Source organism: Leucoraja erinacea, chromosome 23 (genome assembly GCF_028641065.1).
Source record: "Leucoraja erinacea ecotype New England chromosome 23, Leri_hhj_1, whole genome shotgun sequence".
Lineage (NCBI taxonomy): Eukaryota > Metazoa > Chordata > Chondrichthyes > Rajiformes > Rajidae > Leucoraja > Leucoraja erinaceus.
This window is the reverse complement of record NC_073399.1, coordinates 1,214,367-1,239,866: the sequence shown is the minus strand read 5'-3', so window position 1 is coordinate 1,239,866 and position 25,500 is coordinate 1,214,367. Positions and strand designations below refer to the sequence as shown.

At 42.9% G+C, this 25,500-nt stretch overlaps 1 protein-coding gene across 2 annotated transcripts in view; it reads right to left on the bottom strand.

Annotated features, from left to right (window-relative positions):
* fbxw10 (F-box and WD repeat domain containing 10) overlaps positions 1-25,173 on the bottom strand; it is a 36,166-nt gene extending 10,993 nt beyond the window's left edge. Inside the window, exons 1-9 of one of the 2 annotated variants that reach the window (XM_055653654.1) lie at positions 24,523-25,173; positions 22,915-23,076; positions 21,627-21,818; positions 15,560-15,687; positions 11,363-11,575; positions 8,047-8,157; positions 4,961-5,064; positions 2,298-2,501; positions 2,074-2,195 (exon numbers count right to left, since the gene is read on the bottom strand). In XM_055653654.1, coding sequence (XP_055509629.1) covers positions 2,074-2,195; positions 2,298-2,501; positions 4,961-5,064; positions 8,047-8,157; positions 11,363-11,575; positions 15,560-15,687; positions 21,627-21,818; positions 22,915-23,076; positions 24,523-25,060 — 1,774 coding nt within the window. In that variant the 5' untranslated portion in view covers positions 25,061-25,173. The remainder of the gene's footprint in view (positions 1-2,073; positions 2,196-2,297; positions 2,502-4,960; positions 5,065-8,046; positions 8,158-11,362; positions 11,576-15,559; positions 15,688-21,626; positions 21,819-22,914; positions 23,077-24,522) is intronic. The other variant, XM_055653655.1, reaches the window with a different exon arrangement.
* Between the last annotated feature and the right edge of the window lie 327 nt (positions 25,174-25,500).

The window sequence follows — 25,500 nt, the reverse complement described above, 5'->3', positions numbered from 1 at the left end:
AGACCCATAACTCTGGAGAACTGAATGGGAAAGTTACGGCCTGTCCCACTTACGCAACTTTTTTGGTGACTGCCGGTACCTGTCATAGGTCACCGAAAATTGTCAACAGGTTGAAAATTCAGCGGCGACCAGAAAGACGCCACGTCTCTGGGTGACTGAGAGACTACTCACAACTATACAGGCGACACCCTGGTGACATATTGCGGGGTGAAGCCTGTACGGTCGTCAGTAGTCGCCCAAAGAGTCGTACCTTGTTCTGGTCACCGCTGGATTTTCCACATGTTGAAAAATCACGCAAGTGGGACGGGCCCATTAAGATGCATTTCTAATAAGACTCGAATAAAACAACAAATGCGAATTGTTGAGTTACTCCAGCACTCTGTGTCTATCTCTAGGCAACATGGACAGGTGATGTTTCGGGTCAGGAACCTTCAGAGACCATGTTGCCCCATTGTCCAGTTTCAGTACATAGTCAACCATCCAAGTTATTCGCAAGCATTGCCAGCTCGGATAAAAATGCTCAAATAACTTCAACAGAATGGATAAAATATAGACGATCTAATTACTATTTCATAAATAATCTCTTGTGGATTCAGTTCAAGTAAAACACAAAAGCAAATGTTAAGAATCTGAAATAGAACAAAAACTGCTGGAAATACTCTACAGGTCAGGCATTGTACATGGAGAGATAGATACAAAACGCTGGTGTAACTCAGTGGCTCAGGCAGTATTTCGGGAGAAGATGGATAGGTGACGTTTCGGGTCGGGACCCTTCTTCAGACTGATTGTAGTGGGCAGGAACTGGAAGCAAGAAAAGACCAGGCCAAATCAGGGCCGGCAACAGATGGCCTCAGGCAGGGTGGTTCAGAAAGGCCGATGGTTGATTGAGGATGGTGTGATCCCAAGAGGGCAACGTCGGTACGACTGTGGAACTGATTAACCAACTTTTAATGGAAGGGGGAGGAGTGTTTGTATAAAATGGAGAGAACTGGAATTTACATTTTAAACAGTTGCCTTTCACCAAAACTGGAAGGTATCAAATAGAGAGGATTTACTAGAATGTTGCCTGGGTTTCAACAACTAAATTACAGAGAAAGGTTGAATAAGTTTGGTCTTTATTCTCTGGAGCGCAGAAGGTTAAGGGGGGACTTGATAGAGGTCTTTAAAATGATGAGAGGGATAGACAGAGTTGATGTGGACAAGCTTTTCCCTTTGAGAATAGGGAAGATTCAAACAAGAGGACATGACTTCAGAATTAAGGGACAGAAGTTTAGGGGTAACATGAGGGGAAACTTCTTTACTCAGAGAGTGGTAGCGGTGTGGAATGAGCTTCCAGTGGAAGTGGTGGAGGCAGGTTCGTTGGTATCATTTAAAAATAAATTGGATAGGCATGGAGGGTTATGGTATGAGTGCAGGCAGGTGGGACTAAGGGAAAATAATTGTTCGGCACGGACTTGTAGGGCCGAGATGGCCTGTTTCCGTGCTGTAATTGTTATATGGTTAAGTAGAAAGACCAGAGTAGATAGCTGGAGATTAAAGGAAAGAGGTTTGATGCAAGACAAAAAGGGGATGGTGATGAATCTTGCAGGAAAGCAAGGACATATCTAGTGTGGTGTTCACTGAAAACTGAAGATATGATATGAACCATACACTGCGAATGAGCTGAATTCATAAACAGCTTAAAAATAACTGAGTATTGTGCTCAGTTTAGATCACTCTGCTATAGGCAAGATGTTGTTAAGCCGGAAAGATTTATGAGGATGTTGCCAGGACTAGGCCTGAGCTGTAGGGAGAGGTTGGGCAGGCTAGGACATTATTCACTGGATTGCCGGAGAAGAAAAGATGATCTTTAGAGTGTTACCAGACCAAGTGGGACCCATTGGGTCTCTGTCACACAAAAGCATCGTTGAACCGATGTTGCACTATTTGTTTGACATCCTCTATCATTTTTACTCGCCACAACAGTCAGCAGAAAGTTGGGCAAGATGGAAGAGTGGAGTCATACGCTCTGCCATGCCCCCCCTTCCCTTCCCAGGTGGGTTGGGGTAAAGGTATACCTGCAGTTTGGCTCACCTTTGGTCAGACAATCCATTGCCCCTGATGCAAGCTTGTCCTTATACATAACAAGAGAGGTAATAACTCCCACGTGGCCACGGTAGATGGTCATACAATAGCCCGTGGTCAGGTTCCACCGTCTAAAATAAACAATCAACAAAAAGATATTTTTCTTAATAAACATTGTATTAAGAAATAAATGATTTGCTAAGAAATGTGCAACTAAATAATTTGGCTCTCACCTGATACTGAGGTCGAAGCTTCCGCTAATAACAAAGTTTTGGTCCTCGCTTAGAACGAGAGCCTTGATGCTTCCAGCGTGCCCTTGTATCACACGTTTGGTGTCCGTGGAGTGACCGACATCCAAAAATCTTATTTTCCTGTCTGATGAACCAGAGGCTATCAGCTGTCCACCACAGTAGTGGATTACCCTGCTGGGATCCACCCTAAATGATCAGAGACAGGTCCAATTGATCTCTGGCCCAAACCAGCAACTGCTGCCCCATTCTATTGATATTCTTTAGTTTAGTTTAGTTTAGAGATATAGCACAGAAACAGGCCCTTTGGCCCACCGAGTCCGCGCCGACCACCGACCCCTGCAGGCTAAGACTACCCTACACACACACTAGGGACAATTTACAATTTTACCAAGCCAAATACCTTACAAACCAAAACGTTTTTGGAGTGTGGGAGGAAACTGGAGCACCCAGAGAAAACCCATGCAGGTCACGGGGAAAACGTACAAACTCCGTACAGGCAGTGCCCATAGTCAGGATCGAGCCCTGCCGCTGTAAGGCAGCAACTCTACCGCTGCACCACCGTGTCGCCCTAATCCTGAGTGAACTTCATTCGTCATTGTTTTTTATTTCAGTTTGGTGTTATTTTCTTTTCCTTTGCTTACCCTTGAGTGCCACTCATCTTCATGCAACCTAATTTCAATTAAGATCAGTAGGCCAGGGACCTTATTTCCATCCATGTGCTTCTAATGATCCCCTGACCTTCGATGCTGTCTGTGCGGAGTTTGCTTGTCCTCTCCATAACTGCATGGGTTTCCACTTATTCACTGATTTCCTGCCACATCATAAAGACACACGGATAGGTGACGTGATGACACCAAATTGCCTCTGAGAGAAGGATAAAGGCAGCAGGAACAGGAGACAACGGGAGAGGGTAAGCCGCAGGGGTGAGGGGGAATAAGGGGAGCGGGAGTGGGGCTAAAGTGATTTCTCCACCAGTTACCAGCATGGACCAAAGGTCTCTGACTGATTCACAATAAGATATGAGTTTGAGTCAATAATTGTAAAGTTAACATGTTAAGAATGTAATGGGTTGATGGAGATTCCGGAACATGAGTCAAGCTTTAAAATAGGAGATTGTTGGTTCAAAAGGCAATGTCTGAAAGCACTTCCTTCACAAAGATAGACACAAAGTGCTGAAGTAACTCAGCGGGTTAGGCAGCATCTCTGGAGGAAAAAGTATGGGGTCAAAACACTTCTTCAGACAATTGAACAGGTCAGGCAGCATTTGTGGAGAACATGGGTAGGTGACGTTTCAGGTATGAGTCCAGACTTAATCCATCTTGAACAAGTCTGAAGAACGGCCTTAACCCCAAACATTACCTATTCACGCTCTCCAGAGATAAAACTGTCTGATCCATGGAGTTACTCCAGCACTTTGTGCCTTTCTTTGGTAAACCAGCATCTGTGGTCCCTTGTGTGTCTCTCACCATGAAACCCGGCGTTAAACTTTCCCTTTCTTTCAACCTCCTGGCTTTACCAAAAGATTTGCCCGTTGAATATTTTCGAGGTGAGATTGCTAGATTCAATATGAAATGATGTTGAGGTTCATGGAACATAGACATAGTACAACTAAAACAGCTACAATCTGGCTGAATAGGGGAACAGCTTTGAGGCACTCAATATTATTCTCAAACAGTAAATCTTGGAGGAGATGCTAGAAGGGAAATTAGCAACAAAATGATAGGGACGGGAATCTAAGCAATAGAATGGATGAAACAAATGATTTCTACTATGGTGGCATAACAGATGATAATGTGATTAATGTGTAAGCAAGAATTCCACCTTGCACCCTCCCGTAGTCTGTTTGGTGTTTCAAGCCAAATGTACTCCACCAGCCATCTTCATTATACAATGCCTTAGAATAAAGGGGAGGTCATTTAAGACTGAGGTGAGGAAAAACTTTCTCACCCAGAGAGTTGTGAATTTGTTGAATTCCTTGCCACAGAGGGCAGTGGAGGCCAAGTCACTGGATGGATTTAAGAGAGAGTTAGATAGAGCTCTAGGGGCTAGTGTAGTCAAGGGATATGGGGAGAAGGCAGGCACGGATGTTATTGATAGGGGACGATCAGCCATGATCACAATGATTGGCGGTGCTGGATCAAAGGGCTGAATGGCCTCCTCCTGCACCTATTTTCTATGTTTCTATGTTGTCTCTATTTTGTTTAAGCGGAGACAAACTGGAGCGATCTCCCGGTTTAACTCCCTTCTCATTCCCACACTGACCTTCCTGCCCTGGGCCTCCTCCACTGTCAGAGTGAGGCCACACGCAAATTGGAGGAACAGCACCTCATATTTTGCTGGTGCAGCTTATATCCCAGCGGCATGAATATTGATATCTGTAATTTCAAGTAACACTCCCCGTCCCTCCCCCACCATGGTGGTCCTGCTCATTTCACCATTCATAATCCCTATCGTTATCAACATACAACTGTTGGAAAATGCAGTTTTGCAGCTGGATTCAGCGAGTCAACGTCCACTGCATTTCCTCGTGTGACATGTTCACAATAGCGCAATATTTCTCCGAATTTTCACTAAAATTATCAGCAAAAGCATAAATTAAAGGAAGATTAATATTTCATGCAGTCATCATTACATGATTCACATACAGCTGTTTGATGATTTTTATATTATAAGCACCACAGTAGATATTTCTCTCCTCCATTTGTATCAACTCAGTGTGGATATCAGTATATGCGGCTCCTAATCCAACCTGTAAAAGTAAACACAGCAGCATATTTAACAAAATGTTTAATATTAGGTATCACTTGAGTTTTTGACAAGAGGAATTGTCAGTGTAAATAAAATCACAATGACAAGAACCAGGCCTTTATTTTAATCTATTTAGTGTAGTTTAGTTTATAATTATAGTAAGGAAACAGGCCCTTCGGCCCACCGAGTCAGCACCGGTCAGGAACATAGATGGTAAGTCTTGTTCAAGATCTGCACATCAGCTGTTGGGAGTGATATAGGGGTGAGTGTTGTAGGAATAAACTGCAGATGCTGGTTATACTCAAGATATGCCTACTTTGAAGAAGGTCCCTCTCCAACGAGAGTTCTGCAACACCCTCTCTCGCTGGTCATCTCTAGACTCTCCCGACTCTCGGTCTGAAGAATGATCTCGTCCTGAAACGTCACACATTCCTTCTCTCCAGAGATGCTGCCTGTCCTGCTGAGTTACTACAGCATTTTGTGTCTATCTTTGATGAAGCAGTGAGTTTGATGACTTACTAAATACGGTACAGAAGCCGTTAGCAATAATGTTGGAGTTCACTGTACATACAGTGGATGATAAACCTGTGGGCTATGTATGCAATAACAAAAGGTAGCCTCTCCAAGCTATTTGCTCACTACCATGGTTTTGCATATTGATCATATCTGTTGTGGAGTACAAGAAGTGCATGACCTAGAGCTTCTTCACTAGCAATGAAAAATGTACCTGTTTGTTCCAATGATGCTCACATCACACTAGGAATCTGTTTTCACACCTCATGCAAGCACCAGCTGTAGTGTTTTGTGTTTTAATACGTAATGATGTGGAGTAATTTCGGTCTCGGCTGGCACAATAGAGTAGCTAGCCTCACACGTTCGATCCTGTCCTCATGTGCATCAGTTTGCACGTTCTCCCTCTGATGATATGGGTTTATTCCAGGTGCTCCGGTTTCCTCCCACATCCCCAACACATGCGTGGTTGTAGATTAATTGGCCTCTGTAAATTGCCACTAGAGTGTCAGGAGCAGATGTGAAAGTGGATAACATGGAACTAGGTGTGAACGGGTCACCGATGGTTAGAGTGGAGGTGGTGGACTGAAGTGGCCTGTTTTTCATCAAATCAATCAAAGCTGAATGCAATTGCCATTGACTGAAGTCATGTTACAGGGGAAGTCTCACTTCAATTCAATTCAATTCAATTCAATTCAACTTTAATGTCATCGCACAAATACAAGTATCAGTACAACGAAATGCAGTTTTGCGTCAGTCCGTAGTAGTTGTACATAAAGAGAAAAGACAAGAAAAAAATAGAAAGAGAGAAGATACTGAATAATCAGGAAATACAGAATGATTAAACAAAGGGGGACGGAGGGACCAGAGAAGTCTATCGTCGGGACTCCGAGTTCAGCAGTGTGATTGTGTTGTTATAGAAGCTTTTCCTCATCCTGCTAGTACGTGACCTGAGGCTCCTGTACCGCCTCCCTGATGGGAGGAGGGCAAACAGTCCATGGTTGGGGTGTGAGGGGTCTTTGATGATCTTCCCAGCCCGTCTCAGACACCGTTTTCGGTGGAGGGCATCCATGGCAGGGAGCGGGGCACCGATGATGTGCTGCGCCGTTTTCACCACCCGTTGTAGTGCTTTCCTGTCCGAACACTGAACATCCAAACACTGCTGGAAGTCATTGCAGAATTTGGGGAATATTCATTGCTACAACTTGCAGCCAAACATGCATGGCCAAGAACATTCCCCTGTTCCTCGATCAGGGATTTCAATATGAACACCAGATCCCACTCTGACTTCCTCTACTTTGCTTCTTCAAAGAGCAGTCCTGGGTTTGAATCCAATGTTAAACCATTGCTATGATTCACCACTAGATGGTGACCTATGTACATGGTTTGGGATTGCAAATAAAATAAAAGACCTGCTTATTTGTCGATTTGTGGATTAATAGTGTGCTGGTGTTCCAACCCGACTGTAACATTTGAGACATTGAAATCGAAAGAAGGAAGAGAAATGGTACCAATAAAATACAACGTGTAGGAAGGAACCACACGTCTAAAGTGTTGGAGTAACTCAATGCAGGGAAAGGACTCGATGGATCCTGTGGCGTGGTTCCCTGAGCAGACTGCCCAGCTTGTCTGGTGAAATGCCTCATTGCCAGAACTCACCAGCAAGCACTGACCTGGCTTGGCTGGCGATGAGGAGAGCCCTCCCAGTCAGATCCTCCCTACACCGTCTGAACCTCACTACCAGCGCACGCTGCCCTCGGGCCAGCTGCTACGGAGAGGAGATAGTTGCCCACCTCTTCGCAGAGTGTGGATTTGCAAAAAGAGTTTGGAGAATATTGCAAGGGACATTGCCAGGGTTCATCCCACGCACCTCTGTAACAGAGGACTCTCTGGTTTACAAGCTGTTCCCAGGGACACAATTGGAGATGGACATCAAGTGCTGTCAAAAGATCTTCAACACGGGGAAAGACGCTCTTTGGTCAGTCAAAACTCGGTGGCCTCCCAGAAGAATGAGATGTCCTTAAGGGAAATCTGCCGACTGGCCCGCTCCAGATTGCGGGGAGTACGTGCTGAAGGACGCATTGAAGCTCGGTGCAGCCAACGCCAAGGCTCTGTGGGAGAGGACCACAGGCTAGTGTTCTTCCACTGCTGGACATTCGGGGGTCAGAATCCGGTGGCGATGCCCCTCAAACTAGGGAAGGAATATCACCCCAGGGAGCCACATGAGTGGCAAAAGTGTTTTGTTTAAAGATAGATGTGAACACTATTGAATATGGCGCTAGCGAATGTACGGACGCTGAGCAACGGACGCTGAGCGTGTCTGTACAGCTTTTGCACAGTTTTTGTTTGATATAGATTTTTTATTCTGAATAAAGGTTCTTTTAGGGGAAAAACCACAGCCATCAGAATCTTATTTAATTACAGTATAAATGTAGCCAAATGCACAGAATTGCTCTTTTGTTTTAACACATACCTTTTTATCCAATGTCTTTGTTGGTAAAGTTAATCCGTGATCATCTACTCTTGGTACTGGAATTTGGCAAATTCTTGCGTACTCAACATTTAAATTCTGAGGTACTATTTCCTGCAAAGCAAATACACGGTAAGAAACATTTCTTATTATTAACAGCACCTGGGGAAACTAGCTCAAAAACTGTATTCTCTCTGGACTGCTCTTTCTTTATATTTTCAGATTGTCACATAAATTTTCACTGATAACTGATAATGCACTCAATGAAAATGTATTTAGTGGTTCATTTGACCCCACTCCACAATGCGATCCATGGTGATATTCACAACCAACGACTAGGAACTCGGGGTACAAGTTCAGTGTATTTAGTCCCTCATCTTTTCACAGTTTGAGAAGCCATTTAGTTCTCAAGCAATGATCTCGACAGTCAGTGTAGTGCAAGGCAAGACACTTAATAAAACCAGTGGAATGGTTTTCATCAACAGTCCCTCAACTTCAGTTCTCCGTTTCAATATTAAAATTGACAAATCATGACCCAAATCTTTCTTTTGCATACTATTTTCATTTTTCGTGTCATATTTAGTGGTGATTCTCCCTTAGAATCCCTTTGAGCGCTTAGATTGGGGGTGGCTGTTTTATGAAATGATCTCACTCAAGATAATTTGAAAGAAATCACCATGATTTAAAAGCAGTGGACTAACACTAAAGTACAAAATTAGCATGACAGTTCAGAACATTGCTATTTTCAAATTTTGCGTAATTTGAAAATGTCAATTTCAATGATTTTCTTCCGTGCTGTTCAAAAACTATAATTGCACATGTATGTTGCTCAGCACATCATATCGAAATCTCTCAATAGAGCTCCATATCTTGATTGCAAAAAAGTACAACTACTGTCATGTAATTTTTTTAAATAATATTTTATTTTATTTTATTTTATGGCTCTTGTATTTTAATTCAATATTTGAACTACGGGGAGTTATGTTACCTTCTTGTGTCATTTACGGACATTTTATTTATTGGCAAAACTTGTCTTTTCAAGGATGAGGAATCACTTCTAATTTGATTAATCCTCCAATCTCAAAACTATGCTATATCTCATTATGTAAAGGGCCTGTCCCACGAGCATGCGACTCCATGCGGCAAGCGCAACCTAACATGGTCGCTTGAGCTGTACGGCCTCGCGGGGCCGGTCCCACTTCGATCACGGGAGCCGTATGGATTTGTGCGGAGTTGGTCCTGACATCGCGCGGGGCTCCGAAAAACTGACCATTCTAAAATTCCGCGCGGCAACGGCCTGCCGGCCCGCAGCCGCCTCGACGCCGTACGCACCGCCTCGTCACCGTATGTCACGCGCGAACTTCACTGGTTTGGTCGCGCTTGCCGCATGGAGTCGTATGCTCGTGGGACAGGCCCTTAAGTCTGCAGAACTTTGCAGTGCGGTACGATGGTGCAGCGGTAGAGTTCCTGCCTTACAGCGCTTGCAGTGCCAGAGATCTGGGTTTGATCCCGACTATGGGTGTTGGCGTATGGAGTTTGTACTTTCTCCCCGTGACCTACGTGGGTTTTCTCCGATATCTTCGTTTTCAACCCACACGCAAAAGATGTACAGGTTTGTATGTTAATTGGCTTGGTATAAGTGTAAATTGTCCCTTGCGTGTGTAGGATAGTGTTAATGTCCGGGCATCACTGGTCAGTGCGGACACGGTGGATCGAAGGGCCTGTTTCCGTGCTGTATCTCTAAACTAAATTAAACTAAACTGCAAATAATCACTTCAAAAACAATTCAATTATAGATCTGACTGATTAACTGTAGAATAATCTCAGATAAGAGTGAACCAGCATTCATCACAGGGCTCATGTCACCTATTTACCTATGTCTCAGTCTTAAATGCTATTGAAAATACAAAGTGCCGGAGGAACTCAGCGGCCCAGGCAGCAATTGTGGAGGAAATGAGGAGAAGTCGTTAGGATTTGGGATCCAGGGTCCCGATCCGAAACGTCATCTGTCTAATCCCTCCACAGTTGCTGCCTATAACACACTGAGTTCCTCCAGCAATTGTTTTTTGTGCTCAAGATCCAGCACCTGCAGTTCCTTGCCTCTCTGTCTTACATTTTACCTACATCGTTATTTCTGGGTGTTTTACAATTTTATTTTTTTCCAAATTTATCAAAATTAATCCAAGAAAAATTCCAGAAAACAAACTTCAATTCTCTATAACCTATTGCTTTATTTCTGAGTAACAATTGTAGAATTTTCCATTTAGCAGATTTACAACTACCAATGCCCTAGTGCTGCTTATAAAGTAATATATTGAGTTCTACTCTGAGTACCTGTTATCCCAGTATTTTCAGTTTGCAATGTGCATTAGGTGTAATTATCTAGACTAAAATTAAAAGTGTGTGTGATGTGACAAAGCAGTGGAGAGAAAGGTTCTGGGATTAATTGTTCTGTACAACTTGCTCCCACTCTGCTCAACATTAGAACCATGACTTAATTCAGACAGGTAGTCTTCAAATGGAAGCGCATTCCACAGAAACATAAATAATTTCTAAACATTTCATGGGTTCCATGACAAACATTTCAGTTTCAGATTCCATTGAATACTTCAGTACAGTTTGTACCTGCGGAGAAACACATTTAGCTTTCTACATTCCTCTTATGCTTTCAAGAGAGAGCTAGATAGGGCTCTTAAAGATAGCGGAGTCAGGGGATATGGGGAAAAGGCAGGAACGGGGTACTGATTTTGGTGATCATATATGATCTGCTGGCTCAAAGGGCCGAATGGCCTACTCCTGCACCTACTGCCTATTGTCTATTGTCTATCACATTGAATGGTGGTGCTGACTCGAAGGGCCGAATGGCCTACTCCTGCACCTATTGTCTATTGTCTATTATCTATTGTCTATTATCACTTAAAGTATTGCCAAAATGCCATGGTGAAGATGATTGTCCAAATGTGTCCCACAATCACAGACAAATAACTAGCCCTGTCTCATTTCATGATGTTGTCAAGCACAAGGCTAATTTCTAAAACAAGAGGTTAAAAGCAATTACAGGAGGATATAAGAGCAGTGAGCTGCTGTGCCTGGTGTTCATTGAAGGCTGGGCTGGATAGCTCTATCAAGCAGCCCAGACCCAATGGGTCAAATAGACCTCAGTGCTGCAAATGTTCTACAATTTCATTGGCTCCAAAGTTATTCGATAATGTTACCTGTCAAAAATGGCTTCGATGCTGCTAAATGGAAAACACAACACTCTTATCTATATTGATATAATATCATCATTTATATTCTTACAACTAGTTCTGATAAATACCTCTGCTCCTCTTTTATCTGTTCTCTTCTGCTTTCTCTTTTTTAGATGCACTTCCTTATTTTCAAGTTGCCTGATGCATATTTCTAATTCTGTTTCCTTTTTTCTCCCTTTTTTCTTCCTGCTTTTCGCTTTACTCTTTGCTCTCGGGGCCTTCTCTCTCATTTTTTTCTTTATACCATCCACTGTTTTCTTTTTGGCAGAGATAGCTAATTGCTTTCGTTATATTGATGGCAAAGACAATAGTGTGTCAAAAACAAAAAGTGTATCAGGGATGGAGCCCATTTTCAAAGCTATCTCGAAGGGGAAAAAGCCATGGGTGGTATATTCAGTGCAGTCTGGGAAACTCAGCCAAGTTGGGTAGACAGATCTGGTCTCTACCAACAACGTATAGCAACATTTCCAAGGAATACAACACCCCTTACAATGGGTATTCATTTTTCCAACTAAAACTGTGCAACAGCATCTTATCATCACCAGATTGTCAAGGATGGGCAAAGTCCATTTTGTTCCTTCCTCTACTATCGATCTTCTTTGAAGATTAGACCCCTAATCTAATTTTACGCCTCTTTTCTAGAAATTACTTCTAGAAAATAGTTGCCTTTACAAGAAAATATGGAAAAATGTATAACACTTCTGCAGTTTAATTTTGAAAATAGGCCCCAAAATATGTTTATATATATATATACTGTATATCAAATAAAGTTCATTAGGTTGAAAGCTATCTATAAAGTGGGAACTTATTGTAATACCTAATGTACTTAATATTGGTATCAAGTTATAGCCAGACAAAGAAAATAATTTAAAAGTTAGCAAAGTTGTCTTGCTGCAAAGAGTGCACACTCCCTTTCCATTTTAATAAGGGAGTTGGGTTGGGCCAATATCCTTATGCATTTGGAAAAATGAAAGGTGATTTACTGAAGCACAAAACATGTTTGGAAGATTTAAGGAATCAGTGCTGAAGAGTGTTTGGTCCCGGCTCTCTCAGTTGGGAGCTGGGACTGTGGTAAAGTGGATTACTGTCCAATTGAACGGGGGGGGGGGGGGGGGGTGGGGGGGTTTGAGACAGGAGAGCGTCATGAATTCAGGATAAGATGTCTGTCATTTTGGACTCAGACATAGGATATTTTTCAGGTTCACAGGATTGTACATTTATCTCTCGAGGGCTTTGAATAATCAGTCAATGTGCTTGTTCAAGGATGAGATTGATTGCTATTTTTGGACACAGAGAGTGGACACAGAGGGAATTTGCAGGATATATAAAAGTGGAGTTTGTGTAATCTGGTGGTGATATTGAATAGGATTTAAGGCTTAAGAGTGCCTTTGGTGCCTTTTCTCTCATATTCTGACGTAGACTAAAGTGGATTACTGTCCAATTGAATAAATGGTTTATCTGTGGGAAAGTTTGTGCTGAGGACCAACAGAATAAATTCACCAAACCTTATATCACATAAGGCAACAACAGGACATCTAGTTTTGTGTAAGGTGGTATTGTGGATAGTGAGATAGATTGTTTAAAGCTATAGCATTGTACAGGTCAGGTGGAAAGTTGGGCAGAGCAATGGCAGATGGAGTTTAATCCTGGTAAATGTGAGCTGATGCATTTTAGGAATTGAGATAGGGATGGAACATATACAGTAATGGCAGGATACCAAGGAATAGTTCATGTTATAGGAGCAGAATTAGGCCATTCGGCCCGTCAAGTCTACTCTACCATTCAATCATGGCTGATCTATCTTTCTCTCTCAAACCCATTCTCCTTACAAATCACGAATCTGTCCATTTCCGCTGTAAAAATATCCATTGATTTGACCTCCACAGCCATAAGTGGCAATGAATTCCACAGATTCATCACCCTCTGACTAAAGAAATTCCTCCCCATCTCCTTTCTAAAGATACGTTCTTTTATTCCGAGGTTATGGCTTCAGTTCCGAGACTCTCCCACTAGTGGAAACATTCTCTCCATATTCACTCAATCCAGGCCCCTTTCACCATTTGGTAAGTTTCAATGAGGTCCCTCCTCGTCCATCTAAACTCCAGCGAGTGGAGACCCAGTGCCTCTAAACGCTCATGTTAATGAATAGAGGGACCTTGGCGTTCAACTCCATTATTCCTTGAATGCACAAAGCAGGTAGATCGGGTGGTGAAAAAGGAATGTTACATGCCTGCCTTCATAGTTCAGGGGATAGCATATAAAAGATGAGAAACTGATTGGACCAAACGTGAGTTTTACGCGCAGAATGTGGTTTTCCAAGAGAGAGTGCAGCAGAGATTCACCAGGATGTTGTCTGGATTGGAAGTCTTATGGGAGAGTTTGGATAGGATTGGTTTGTGGGCCCTGGAGCACAGGAGGCTGAGGGATGACCCAATAGAGATTTAGATCATTATAAGAGAAATAGATGGAGGAGATAGAATCTTCTTGCTCTGGTAGGGGTATCAAAACCAAGTTTAAGGTGAGAGGAAGGGGTTTTAAAGGACGTATTACAGATTTTCATTACAGACAGAGAGTAGCTGATATTTCGAACGCAATGCCAGAGGAAGTATTGGATTAAGATTCAATCACTATGCTTACGAGACTTTCAGACCGGCACTTTCTACACTTCTATAAGAAAATAATAGAAGTATATGAATCTATGACATGCAAATTGGATTAGTGAATGCCATGGGCAAAAGGGCTTGTTTCTATACCTCGATTGTGTCTTTGGTGCATTCAAACTATGATGCCAGAACAGACAATGGTAAGATCCATTAATCTGCGTCCCTCAATCCAATTTACTTCCAAAGGATAATGATTTGATATTCTGTTCCCATGGTTGACTGAACCAAGAATTGTATTCCAAGAATATAAGATGTCAGTTGGTGTTACATATCGATTCCTCCTTCATCTTCCTACTTTTGTACCATAATTCCAAAGAGGCATAATCTGTCTCAATTTTATGTGGAATTTTGTGTAAATTCACCTTCACCAAAACTGGCCTATTTACATGGCCAGCTGGGTCTGGTAGATTTACCACAACCTGCAATAGTAAACACATTGCTGTATATATTATAAAATTATGCTGAAAGAAATCAGCAGATCATCTAACATTTGGGGGCGGTGAAATATAGTTGATAATTCAGGTTGATAATGATTATTCATCTCATGAACTGATATAAGGTCATTGTACTGAAATGTTAGCTGGTTTCTCTCTCCACAGATACTGCCTGACCTGCTGAGTATTTTCAGCATTTTTGTATTAATTCAGATTTACAACAACTGCAGTTTATTTTCTATTTCTATCCCCATAACTTTTGGCTTCCGCAGAAAAGGAGAGGTTTGCACTGGCCAAAAGCATATTGTTGGTCCAGAGGAGATGGGATAGAAGCAGAGGCCCCAGTGTACCTTCTCCCAGCCTAATGCCCATCGGAAACCTGCCATTCTGGGTGAAATATTACTGTGCACCCAAGATGTGCTTTTTGTGGCTCCTGTTATGGGTGTTAGTGCATGAGAGCTTTGTGAAATGATGTGCTGACTGGAAAGTGGATGATGAATTAAATGGCACCATCGGGAGGTCAGACCACAGACTCTCTACAACTATCCCTTTCTCCACTGTTCTCCACTTGTGATCCAAAACAATTTTTACTGCTTCTAAACTTTATGACCTGGAAATGGCATAGTGCCAGCCAAAATGCAACAAATCAGCAATAAGCATAAGCCAGCTAATTTGTGTCAATATGTCAGCCTACTTTCAGTGAAAGTTTGCAATCTTGACACAGACAGATCCAAGTATAATAACCATTATGGTTTTTTAAAATAATGGACATAAGAATTTTTCAGTTGGATGGCAATTTCTTACAAGAGGTTCCGAATTAAACAATCCTGATTAAATTGATACTTATTATTTATCACTAACCAGAATAAAATATGCAGCTCACAATATTTGTGTATTTTGGCACATTTTAAAAAAAAGTGTCAAGTGTTTAAGGTCTTGTTAGGAGCACTCTACAAACTGGTGAGCAATCTCAAGATGCCTCGTGACAAATATATGATGCAGTATCTAGTGATTTTATTCATTTTTGGAAGATTTTATCACCAGAAGGATTCCCATTCACTCTGTGTGACACATAACGTGGAACTTCATGACAAAATATAATCTGTCAGGTGGTTGTAATTTTAATGTGGTATAAATAAATATACTTTAAGAATTTTGAATTAAATACCTGCAACTTTAAGACTTCGTCAAAAATGCACTGCAGGGCCAACATGTCCCTAGTCACCTCCTTTGCCAAATACTGCCAATGTTGTGATACGAACAAGCAACTTTGGAGACTTGCATCGTCTAGAAAACCTAATAGAAATTAATGATGCATTAAGAATATTTGCAGGGAAAGGAATTGATGAATCTGAATATCCTGTAAACTGATCAGCGGCTGTGGGGAGAAGGCAGGGGAATGGGTTGAGAAGAACAGATAGATCAGCCATGATTGAATCGTGGAGTAAACTTGATGGGCCGAATGGCATAATTCTGCTCCTATAGCTTATGAACTTATGAAACCATAAAATTTAATTGTTGTGATTATGAAAATGACTGCTAGGAAGAAATTAGATTATTATAGTAGAATTTTAGTAGAAATTAAATTGGTATCTGCGAATAATAGTTAGTTATATTTGGGCACATATGCACCCCAGTCACCATTCTTCTGTTTTCATTTTGACTTAAACTTTTTTAATCTATTTATCCTCCAATGCATGGGTGAAGAATGATTTCAAGTGACCACTCTGCTGTAAACAAAACCGCTTTCAATTGTTTTGATAACATCTAATATCCTAGATGGTGGCTCATAACTTGACCATTACCTGTAACTGCATTGTAGTAGATTGGTTTGTTAGAGAAACAGTGAAGGGAAATGTATATTCTACTGGAGATAATTTGAATGAATGCTGATTAAACAGATTTGAAGTGGAAGATCAGGGACTGGTGGTTAAAAAAAATAGATCCTGTGTGCATTAAATATTCTGAAACGTGAGGCCTCAGTCATTGAAGCTATTGACAAGATAAGAAATATTTACATAGTATGCCCTAAAAGATATATTCTGCTTTGAAGAAATTATGCATGCATAATATAAAGAGTAAATAAATCTACCATTTGGAAGAATGCTCACATTCAAAGAGTTGAACTAACTACAAAACATGTTTATGGAACATGTTAGTCAGTGGATCATATCATAATGTTATAAGTATCATCAAAAGGAGTTGATAGGTAACATGAAAAGGCCCTACTGTTTGGCTTGTAGGTTAATTGGCTTCAGTAACATTATAAATTGTCCCTAGTGTGTACTGTGATAGTGTGCAGGGATTGCTGGTCAGTGCAGACTTGGTGGGCAGGAGGGTATGGTTCCGTACTGTATCTCTAAACTAAACTAAACTAAATTTAGAGACTGCTACATCCTGTAAACGACATATTTTCAGTGAACACAAATTCTTCTTGATGTAAAGCAAAAAGATTTTAAAAGATTTTTATTATGAGCTTCTGATGAGTTATTATTCAACTAAAAACAAGTTGATGCAACAGGCCAAACACTATGGTGCTGCCTTGCGCTATTTTTTAAATAATTTGTAAAGCAAACCATTTTGCTGAGAGAAAACTTTACAATTAATTTTTTTCACTGTCTTGATAGTTCTGTAACAAATCAATATCTGATTCAAGCAAGTTTAACTTTGGCACACGACAACGGCAGAGTTGCTGACTTGTAGTGCCTGAGACCCAGGTTCAATCCTGACTATGGGTGCTGTCTGTATGGAGTTTGTACATTCTCTCTGTGACCATGTGGGTTTTCTCTGGGTGCTCCAGCTTCCTCTCACACTCCAAAGACATACAGGTTTATAGGTTAATTGGCTTTAGTAAAATTGAACTTGGCCCTAGTGTGTAGGATAGTACTAGTATATGGGGTGATCACTGGTCAGATCGGACGTGGTGGGCTGAAGGGCCTCTTTTTGCACTGTATCTAAAAACTAAACTAAAATATATTAAATGTAATCACACAGCCGGTGGTTGCGTATTGATGCCTCTTCTGTAAATTTCGCAACAGCCAGAGTACTGTGTCCATTTCTGGTCAATGCAGTGAAGGGTGTGTAAAAAAAATCAATACTCATTTGGGTACAGGCAGGATCCAGAAACAGCCAAAAAAACATCTAGTTGGATCTGAATCAGTTTTCGTCATTTTCCCAGTTAGATTCTGCGTTTTGCTCACTGTGATTCACATATTTAACTCAACTGCACAAAGTAATAAAACACAATGAGAATCTCTGTGTGACCTGCCAATTGGGAAGTTAACACTGGCAATGTTTGCAGCTTGGCTGCTTCACTGTCATTTGGCTAGCCAGCCAAAGCTATGAGTTTCTGCCTGTGATACGATTGAGTGAATGTCCGCGGACATTGTAAGGAATAAAGATGGCACAGAATATATAGATTTTACAAAAACGGCAAATGTTGGAAATCTGAAAGTAAAACAGAAAACACTGGAAACTCTCAGTAACCAGTCAGGAAGCATCTGTAGAAAGAGAAATACAATTAACATATTAAATCCAAAGTTCCTCAGGGGAACTGGCACAGATGATTAATATGACATGCTTACATGCTGGAGTGCAGCGGCACCTCACGGCAGTGGTTTGACTGCAGTCCGTCTGTCTTTTTTTACATTTTTGTCCCGTTAAATGTATGTTTTTGATTCTAGTTTTTATTATTTTTTAGCTGTGTATATGTGGGGGGTGGGGGAAACTGTTTAACCTCTTCCCTGTACGGGGACCCGACTTTTCCTTGTTGCGTCTCCGGTGTCGTTGGGCCTAACATCGTGGAGCCGGCGGCGGCCTCCAACCGGACCAACCTGAGGCGCGGAGCCTGCGGACTCGCTCGCCATCACGGAGCTGGCCGACTTCGGAATGCGAAGAGCTGAGGTGGCGAGCGGGTGCGACCCGACTTCAGAGCTTCGGAGCCCGCAGGCCCGGTGGACAGGAACATCAGGGGCTCGCGGGTCCCTGGTGGGAGACCGCTTTCCGGAGCTCCCGCAACGGCAACTTCTCCCGCCAGAATCACGGGGTATAAATGACTCGGAGCGGGGCCTAACATCGCCCAGCACGGCTTAAACAGCCACGGCACTTACCATCGCCCACCGGGGGCTTTAACATCATGAGCCCCAGTCGCCTCGACGCTGCAGTTGGACTGCTGGGCCGCGGGAGAACAAACAAAGGGAACAGATAAGACTTTTGCCTTCCATCACAGTGAGGAGGCGTTGGAGATTCGCTGTGATGGATGTTTGTGTAAATTGTGTTAAGTGTGTGTCTTGGGTTTTTTTTTGTAACGTTAAGACTGTAGGAATAAAATTTTGTTCAAACCTTGTCTGTTTGAAAGAAAATAAAAGGCATTTATATTACTAAAAGTAAGATCTTGACCACTTCCTGTTTTCTGTTTCATGATTTTTGAAAAAACACTGCCACTTACGGCTGTTGTCGGTGTAGTAACTGCTTTGAAGTGCTGCACTGCAAAAAGTGGAAACTTGACAACTTCCTGTTTGTACTGTATATTGATTTTAGATAAAATGCTACCACTTACGGCTGCGATTTTTGGCCATCTTACTCAGTCCCCCGCCGCTCATCAGGTGCAGAGGAATCTTCCCACCAATGAAAAATAAAAGTGTTATTAGTGTTTAAAAAAATGTCGAGAATCTCTCTCCTGTCAATCACGCCATGAAGGCCACGCCCGTTCTGGTTGGAGGGGGAGGGACTATAAAACCAGGAAGTGTGGGCGTGGCTCAGTCTCTGCAAGATGGGGAAGGGAGAGGTCACGACCGTCTGAGCAGTGAATCTACTGAACACACTGAATGTCTACTGAACGGTGAGTGTGGTGTTTATGTGGTGTTTTGTGTGGTTTTATAGCGGATTTTGTAGTTTCATCCTGTTTGAAATGGTATGAAACTGCATGTGAATGTGTTTGCCTGGCACCCTGCATGAAATGGTATCAAAGTGTATTTGAATTTGGTGGCCTTGCGCCCTTCTTGTAAGAAGTCTGTTTGGCCAGGCAGGCTCACAAACACTCTCACACCCGCGTATTATGAATAAGGAAGAGGTCATTTCAAATGTATCTGAATTTTGATTTCCCAAGCTGAGGTGCCTGCAACAAAAGGTCACATCCTCAAGAGATTGGCTCCTCAGTACATACATCTCTTCACAGTAAATCTTTAGAATTTGTTTACCCAAGAGGCCTATTGGGCTCCAATATCTAAGCTTATTGATGACAGAAATTTATTTTTAGATATTAGGGACATCAAAGGATACAGTCAGCGAGGAGGGTGACATGGAAATAAAACATTTAGGCTGTGATGTACTGTTTAACAGGGCAGTCACAAGGGGCCAAATTGTCCATCCTGCTTCAACTATGTACTTACATTCTTACTTTCAGCTAGTAAGTGTAATATATTATCCTTAAGTATTAAAATCAGACTGAAGATGCCAGAAAAGGCATATTTATGTTCCAAAACTCAGTAACAATTACCACTGTTTTGAGCAGTTCGGTATAGCAGTGGTAGTGGGGGATTGTTTTTCAGATTGGAGGCCCAAAGGCAGTCATTCCAAAACTGTAAATTCACTCAAACTGCTGTCTGACTGATTTCACCATCATATAAATATCACAATTCCTCATTTCAGCATAGTCGAGACAATGCCTTTAACAGGACAAGCTATGTTGTTAACTGCAAACATCAAAATAAGTCCCTGGTCTTAGTTTATCGTGCAAGCACATCACTAGAAATCCAGTACCAGGTTTTACAACTTACAAATCTCAATAATAATAAACACTCTTTGGAACCATTATATGTACAGACCCAAGATAGTCACAAAGTGCTGGAGCAACTGAGCGGGCGGTGTCAGGCAGGAAAAGGATGGGTGATACTTTGGGTCGGGACTCTTCTTCAGACTGAAGAATGGTCTGACCCGAGTCATCACCCACCCTTGTTGTTTAGAAATGCTGCCTGACATCCCCGCTGAGTTACGCCAGCACTTTATGGATTTCTTTGTAATAAACCAGCATCTACAGTGTTAAAGAGGGAACTGCAGATGCTGGAGAATCGAAGGTTACACAGAAAAGCTGGAGAAACTCAGCGGGTGCAGCAGCATCTATGGAGCGAAGGAAATAGGCAACGTTTCGGGCCGAAACCCTTCTTCAGACTGATCAGGGGTGGGGGTGGGTGGGGACAAGAAAGGGAAAAGGAGGAGTAGCCGGAAGGCTGGAGGGTGGGAGGAGACAGCAGGGGAGCTGAGGAAGGGGAGGAGACAGCAAGGACTAACAGAATTGAGAGAAGTCGATGTTCATGCCCCCGGGGTGCAGACTCCCCAAACGGAATATGAGGTGCTGTTCCTCCAATTTCCGGTGCTGCTCGCTGTGGCCATGGAGGAGACCCAGGACAGAGAGGTCGGAGACGGAGTGGGAGGGGGAGTTGAAGTGCTGAGCCACCGGGAGGTCAGCTAGGTTATTGCGGACCGAGCGGAGGTGTTCGGCGAAACGATCGCCCAACCTCCGCTTGGTCTCACCGATATAGATCTGCTGACATCTAGAGCAGCGGACGCAATAGATGAGGTTGGAAGAGATGCAGGTAAACCTCTGTCGCACCTGGAACGATTGCTTGGGTCCCTGAAAGGAGTTGAGGGGGGAGGTAAAGGGACAAGTGTTGCATCTGCTGCGGCCGCAAGGGAAAGTGCCCGGGGAGGGGGTGGACCGAGAGGGAAGGGAAGAATTGCATCTTTAGCTCGTAAACGCCGGGTAAAGAGTGGATCGAGAAAGAAGAAATTGCCGTCCCAGCATCTACAGTTCCTCGTTTGTACTATGGACGAACCCAATAGAAAATCGATGACGTTGATCTGATTCGTAGCCTAAAGGAATGGACATGAACAAGAAATAATTGATTATTGGATTGATCCGAGTTCCCTTATGAAATCATGGTCTGCACTTTTGCTGGGTATGAGTGTGTGTATCATAACAATCTGGCTTTTCCATCTGCACTCATCATCAAGATGTACGGTTATTTGAACCAGGTTAAGTAGATTACGCCTGTAAGTGTAAAAAATTATAATTGTAATCTGATGCTTGCAACTGTTACACAATGGATTTTACCTTAAAGATGTTGCAGCACCCCAGACAAAAGTTAATAGTGCAGAGCTTATTTTTTTTCTATCCTGTATAGAGGTTTTCCAAAACCCAACCATGAGGATTATCTAAAAAATAAATCGGTGCTCACCAAGTATGTATTTTGCCAGGTGTATCGGTAGACAGCGGAGGAAGTCCTTATAATTACTGACCCCCGAAGTTGCTTGGAAAGAATTTGTTACAGTAATCGGAACCGGGGGTTCGATTTTACTGAGATCATCTTCGCGTACATTCTGTAACTTTTTCTTCTTTCTGGATCCACTCTTTACCCGGCGTTTACGAGCTAAAGATGCAACAACAGAAAGGGATCATTGAATCATTGCTGTAACGCCAGTTTACGTCATCCGCTAAATAACTACAGTATGTAAGTTATTCTGAAATCAATACAGGTTTATTAGAAATGTTTATGAAGGTACTGCAGATGCTGGTGATAACCAAAGATAACCGAGGCATTACTCACTTGTCTGTTATAAGGTTGTTATTGGCTGTATAAGGCTGTTATAGTTTATAAAAGGTTGTAAGGATGACTCGCACAGTAACATTGAAACCAATCAACATTCATAGCACTGAAACACCAGCCAGTCTCGGGAACAGCTCTTCCCCTCTTATCAGACTTCGGTATGGTTCTACCATTAGCTCAGGTACAGTCCAGATTTACCAACCTACCTCATTGCAGACATTGAACTTTTCTCTGGAACTGTTATGCTAAAATACTGAAGAAACAAATTCTACACGCTGGTATTCTCCTCTTCACTTTGTTGTACTTGTGTTTGTGGATACAAGCAACTGCAGGTGCCGGTTTACAACAAAAAAAACACAAAGTGCTGGAGTAAGTCAGTCGGTTGGACAGCATTGCCAGAGAACATAGACAGGTGATGTTTCAGGTCAGGACCCTTATGCAGCCTTCGTGTTTAACTTGATTGTTGTCATGTATAGCAGTGGTTCCCAACCTTTTTTAGTTCATGGCCCCCTTGGGCTCTTTAATTTTTCTGTGCCCCCCCCCCCTGACATTATTAGCGGAAAAAGGCAAACCGTGGCCCCCAAAATCCCCAAATGTTTCTGTGGCCCCCCTGAAATTTGCCATGGCCCCAGATTGGGAAACACTGATGTACAGCATTATCTGTATACAGTTTGATAATAATTAAAAATTGTGGTACAGATATATATTTAACCACCTTAATTTTCAATTCTTCACTTCATTACTTTTCCCTCTGTAATTTGGTGAAATGATTTTAAACATTATTAAATGCAAAATTATGCTCTATTAAATGAAGAACATATATAATGAGGAGTCTATGATTCCAATTTCATAATAGCTGGAATGTGGTGTTGTACAAATGAAGGTTCACTTTAACATGTCACAGTTTCAACTTTCTTACCAACTGGCGGGGTTTCAGCGATGAGGCTGGAGGGCATTATATCAGGAGTCACTACTGTAAATTCAGGCCAAATATCAATCAGCTTCTGAAGCTCTGGGTGTTCATCTATTCTAAATCTGTAATTTAAGTTGTCCATTGTTGCAATGGCATCAATGCGCGGATCTGAAACAAGAAATGTAATTCAATAATCATTAAAGAATTAAGATTATTTTAGTGCAGAGTTTCAAAATTATTATGCTCCTTGAAGAAGTCAGACGTATAATGATTTTATTGCTCTATAAAAAAACATTTTGGTATTGTTTCATGAGAAATTTCAAGCTTATTTATTGCCCAATGTGAATATTTTGAGTTTGTTATTAATCCAATTTATCATTTGTCATATATGGGATGATTTATATTAGAAATTGTTTTTTCTTACTCCCTAACTGCCCAACCTCCAAACGTATCAGAACTCCCCTAGTCCTATCTCATAAACACAAGGATTGTTTGTAATCTGCAAGTTTTCAGATGTAGTCTATCATCACTATCTTGCGATTTCTAAGTGGGAGAGAAAAGGTGCGAGTGGGGGGGGGGGGGGGGATGGTGAAAATCGTATTCGCACTTTACATCCACTGTTTGTTTCCCATTCCCACTAAACTCTGAATGATTGAAAGATCGGGCCCTTCCGCCCATCGAGTCACCAATGACCATTGATCACCAATATCCCTCTTTCTTGTCTGCTCCCAAGACATTGGGGGACAATTTTACACAGCCCAATCGCCAATTAACGCACATCTTTGGGATCTGGAAGGAAACTGGAGCGCCCGGAGGAAACCCACGCGGGCACAAGGAGAATGTGCAAACTCCACGCAGACAGCACCCAAGGTCAGGATCGAACCCAGGTCTCTGAAGCAGCAGCTCTACCTGTTGTGCTACCTATATTAAAGTTGTTTGGTGTCATCTTCACAATTTGCCACAGTCCAAAGTTTCATATCACCAGTTAATTTTGAATTGTTACACTGCATTCCAATACTGAAGTCACTTCATTGATAAAAAAAATAAGTGGTTCTATAAAGTCTACCATCCTTCAGTCTGAAAAACAGCCATTTACAACATGCTGTTTTGTGTCAAACGCATTTGTACTTCATTTAGATTTGTGACCCAGGTTCTAGGGTCATCCAAGCTGGCTCTGACCTTCCTACTAACTTCAGCTTCAAATTAGATAACCAATTGTTAATGAGGTACTTTGTTAAAATACTTAAAACCTATATCACATTACATATCAACCTTTTCCATTCATTAAGTGTTTGTATACAATAGCCTTTAAGAAAGTAGAAAGCACTAGAAATAATTGTATCCAAGCAAAGGAATCTGGCACAGAAACAGCTGGGAGGGTGAAAAAGGAGGGAAATACATAGAAACGAGGGAACGCAAAAATGTACCTAGTTTGAAAATAACAACCGGTAACATTAATACACTTGCAAAACTCTATTTTATTCAGGCATATGTTTAACACGGCCTTAATTTCACCATTTCTGTGCTTCAGAGTTGGAGACAGGGCATGTTTCGTTGCCTGTACAGGTGAATGTTATTTTGCACATTTCAATGAGAATGTGAGCTATTCCTAACCTTTCCTTAGAGGGCACTCGTGCGCCTGTTGGCTGGGTATAAGTGCGCGGACCAGGTTAGCAAGGAGGAAAAGCAGTTTGGCATCACACAGTTGGAGTACTCCCAGCACGAAGTTTGCTTTTGTCCAATATGTGCTTTTGGCAAACCACCCCCACGTCTGCACCATATACTGATGCAGAGCCGCCTTGTCCAAGCTGCGGTCCGAGCCGTTCGTGGGCAGGTCCTCGGGGAGGCTGGGGTTGGCAGACGAGCGAGCGTGGGTGAAGTCCTTGCCAAAGACCGGCTCCAAGAGCCTGCCCACCTGCTGCAGGAGGTCCTTGCTGCCGACCCTCCGGATCAGCCCCTTTAAAAAATGCTGCTTGGACAGGTCTCCGGCGCGGATGAACCACTCCTTGGTGTAGACCAGCGTCCTATCCAGGTTGCAGGTTTGACACGTGCCGCACGGCCTCTCCGAGCATCGGGCCGAAAGGCAGGTGTACGTGTCGCTGGTGGAGATGTTGAACTCGCTGGCTTCACACAGGGCGTCCACATCATACATGTCTCCGCTTAGTCAACCGGTGCCGGAGGTGTGGGGCCCTTTAGTGTGTGGGGTGGCGGATGGACAGACAGTAGGTGTCCGGCCGGGCGGAGCTGGGAGGTCAGTGTCCGGCCGGGCGGGGCTGGAGGGACAGTAGGTGTCCGGGCGGGGCTGGAGGGTCAGTAGGTGTCCGGCCGGGCGGGGCTGGAGGGACAGTAGGTGTCCGGGCGGGGCTGGAGGGTCAGTAGGTGTCGGGCGGGGCGGGGGGCTGGAGGGTCAGTAGGTGTCCGGGGGGGGCTGGAGGGTCAGTAGGTGTCCGGGCGGGGCTGGAGGGTCAGTAGGGGGCCGGGCGGGGCTGGAGGGTCAGTAGGTGTCCGGGCGGGGCTGGAGGGCCAGTAGGTGTCCGGGCGGGCGGGGCTGGAGGGCCAGTAGGTGTCCGGGCGGGGCTGGAGGGTCAGTAG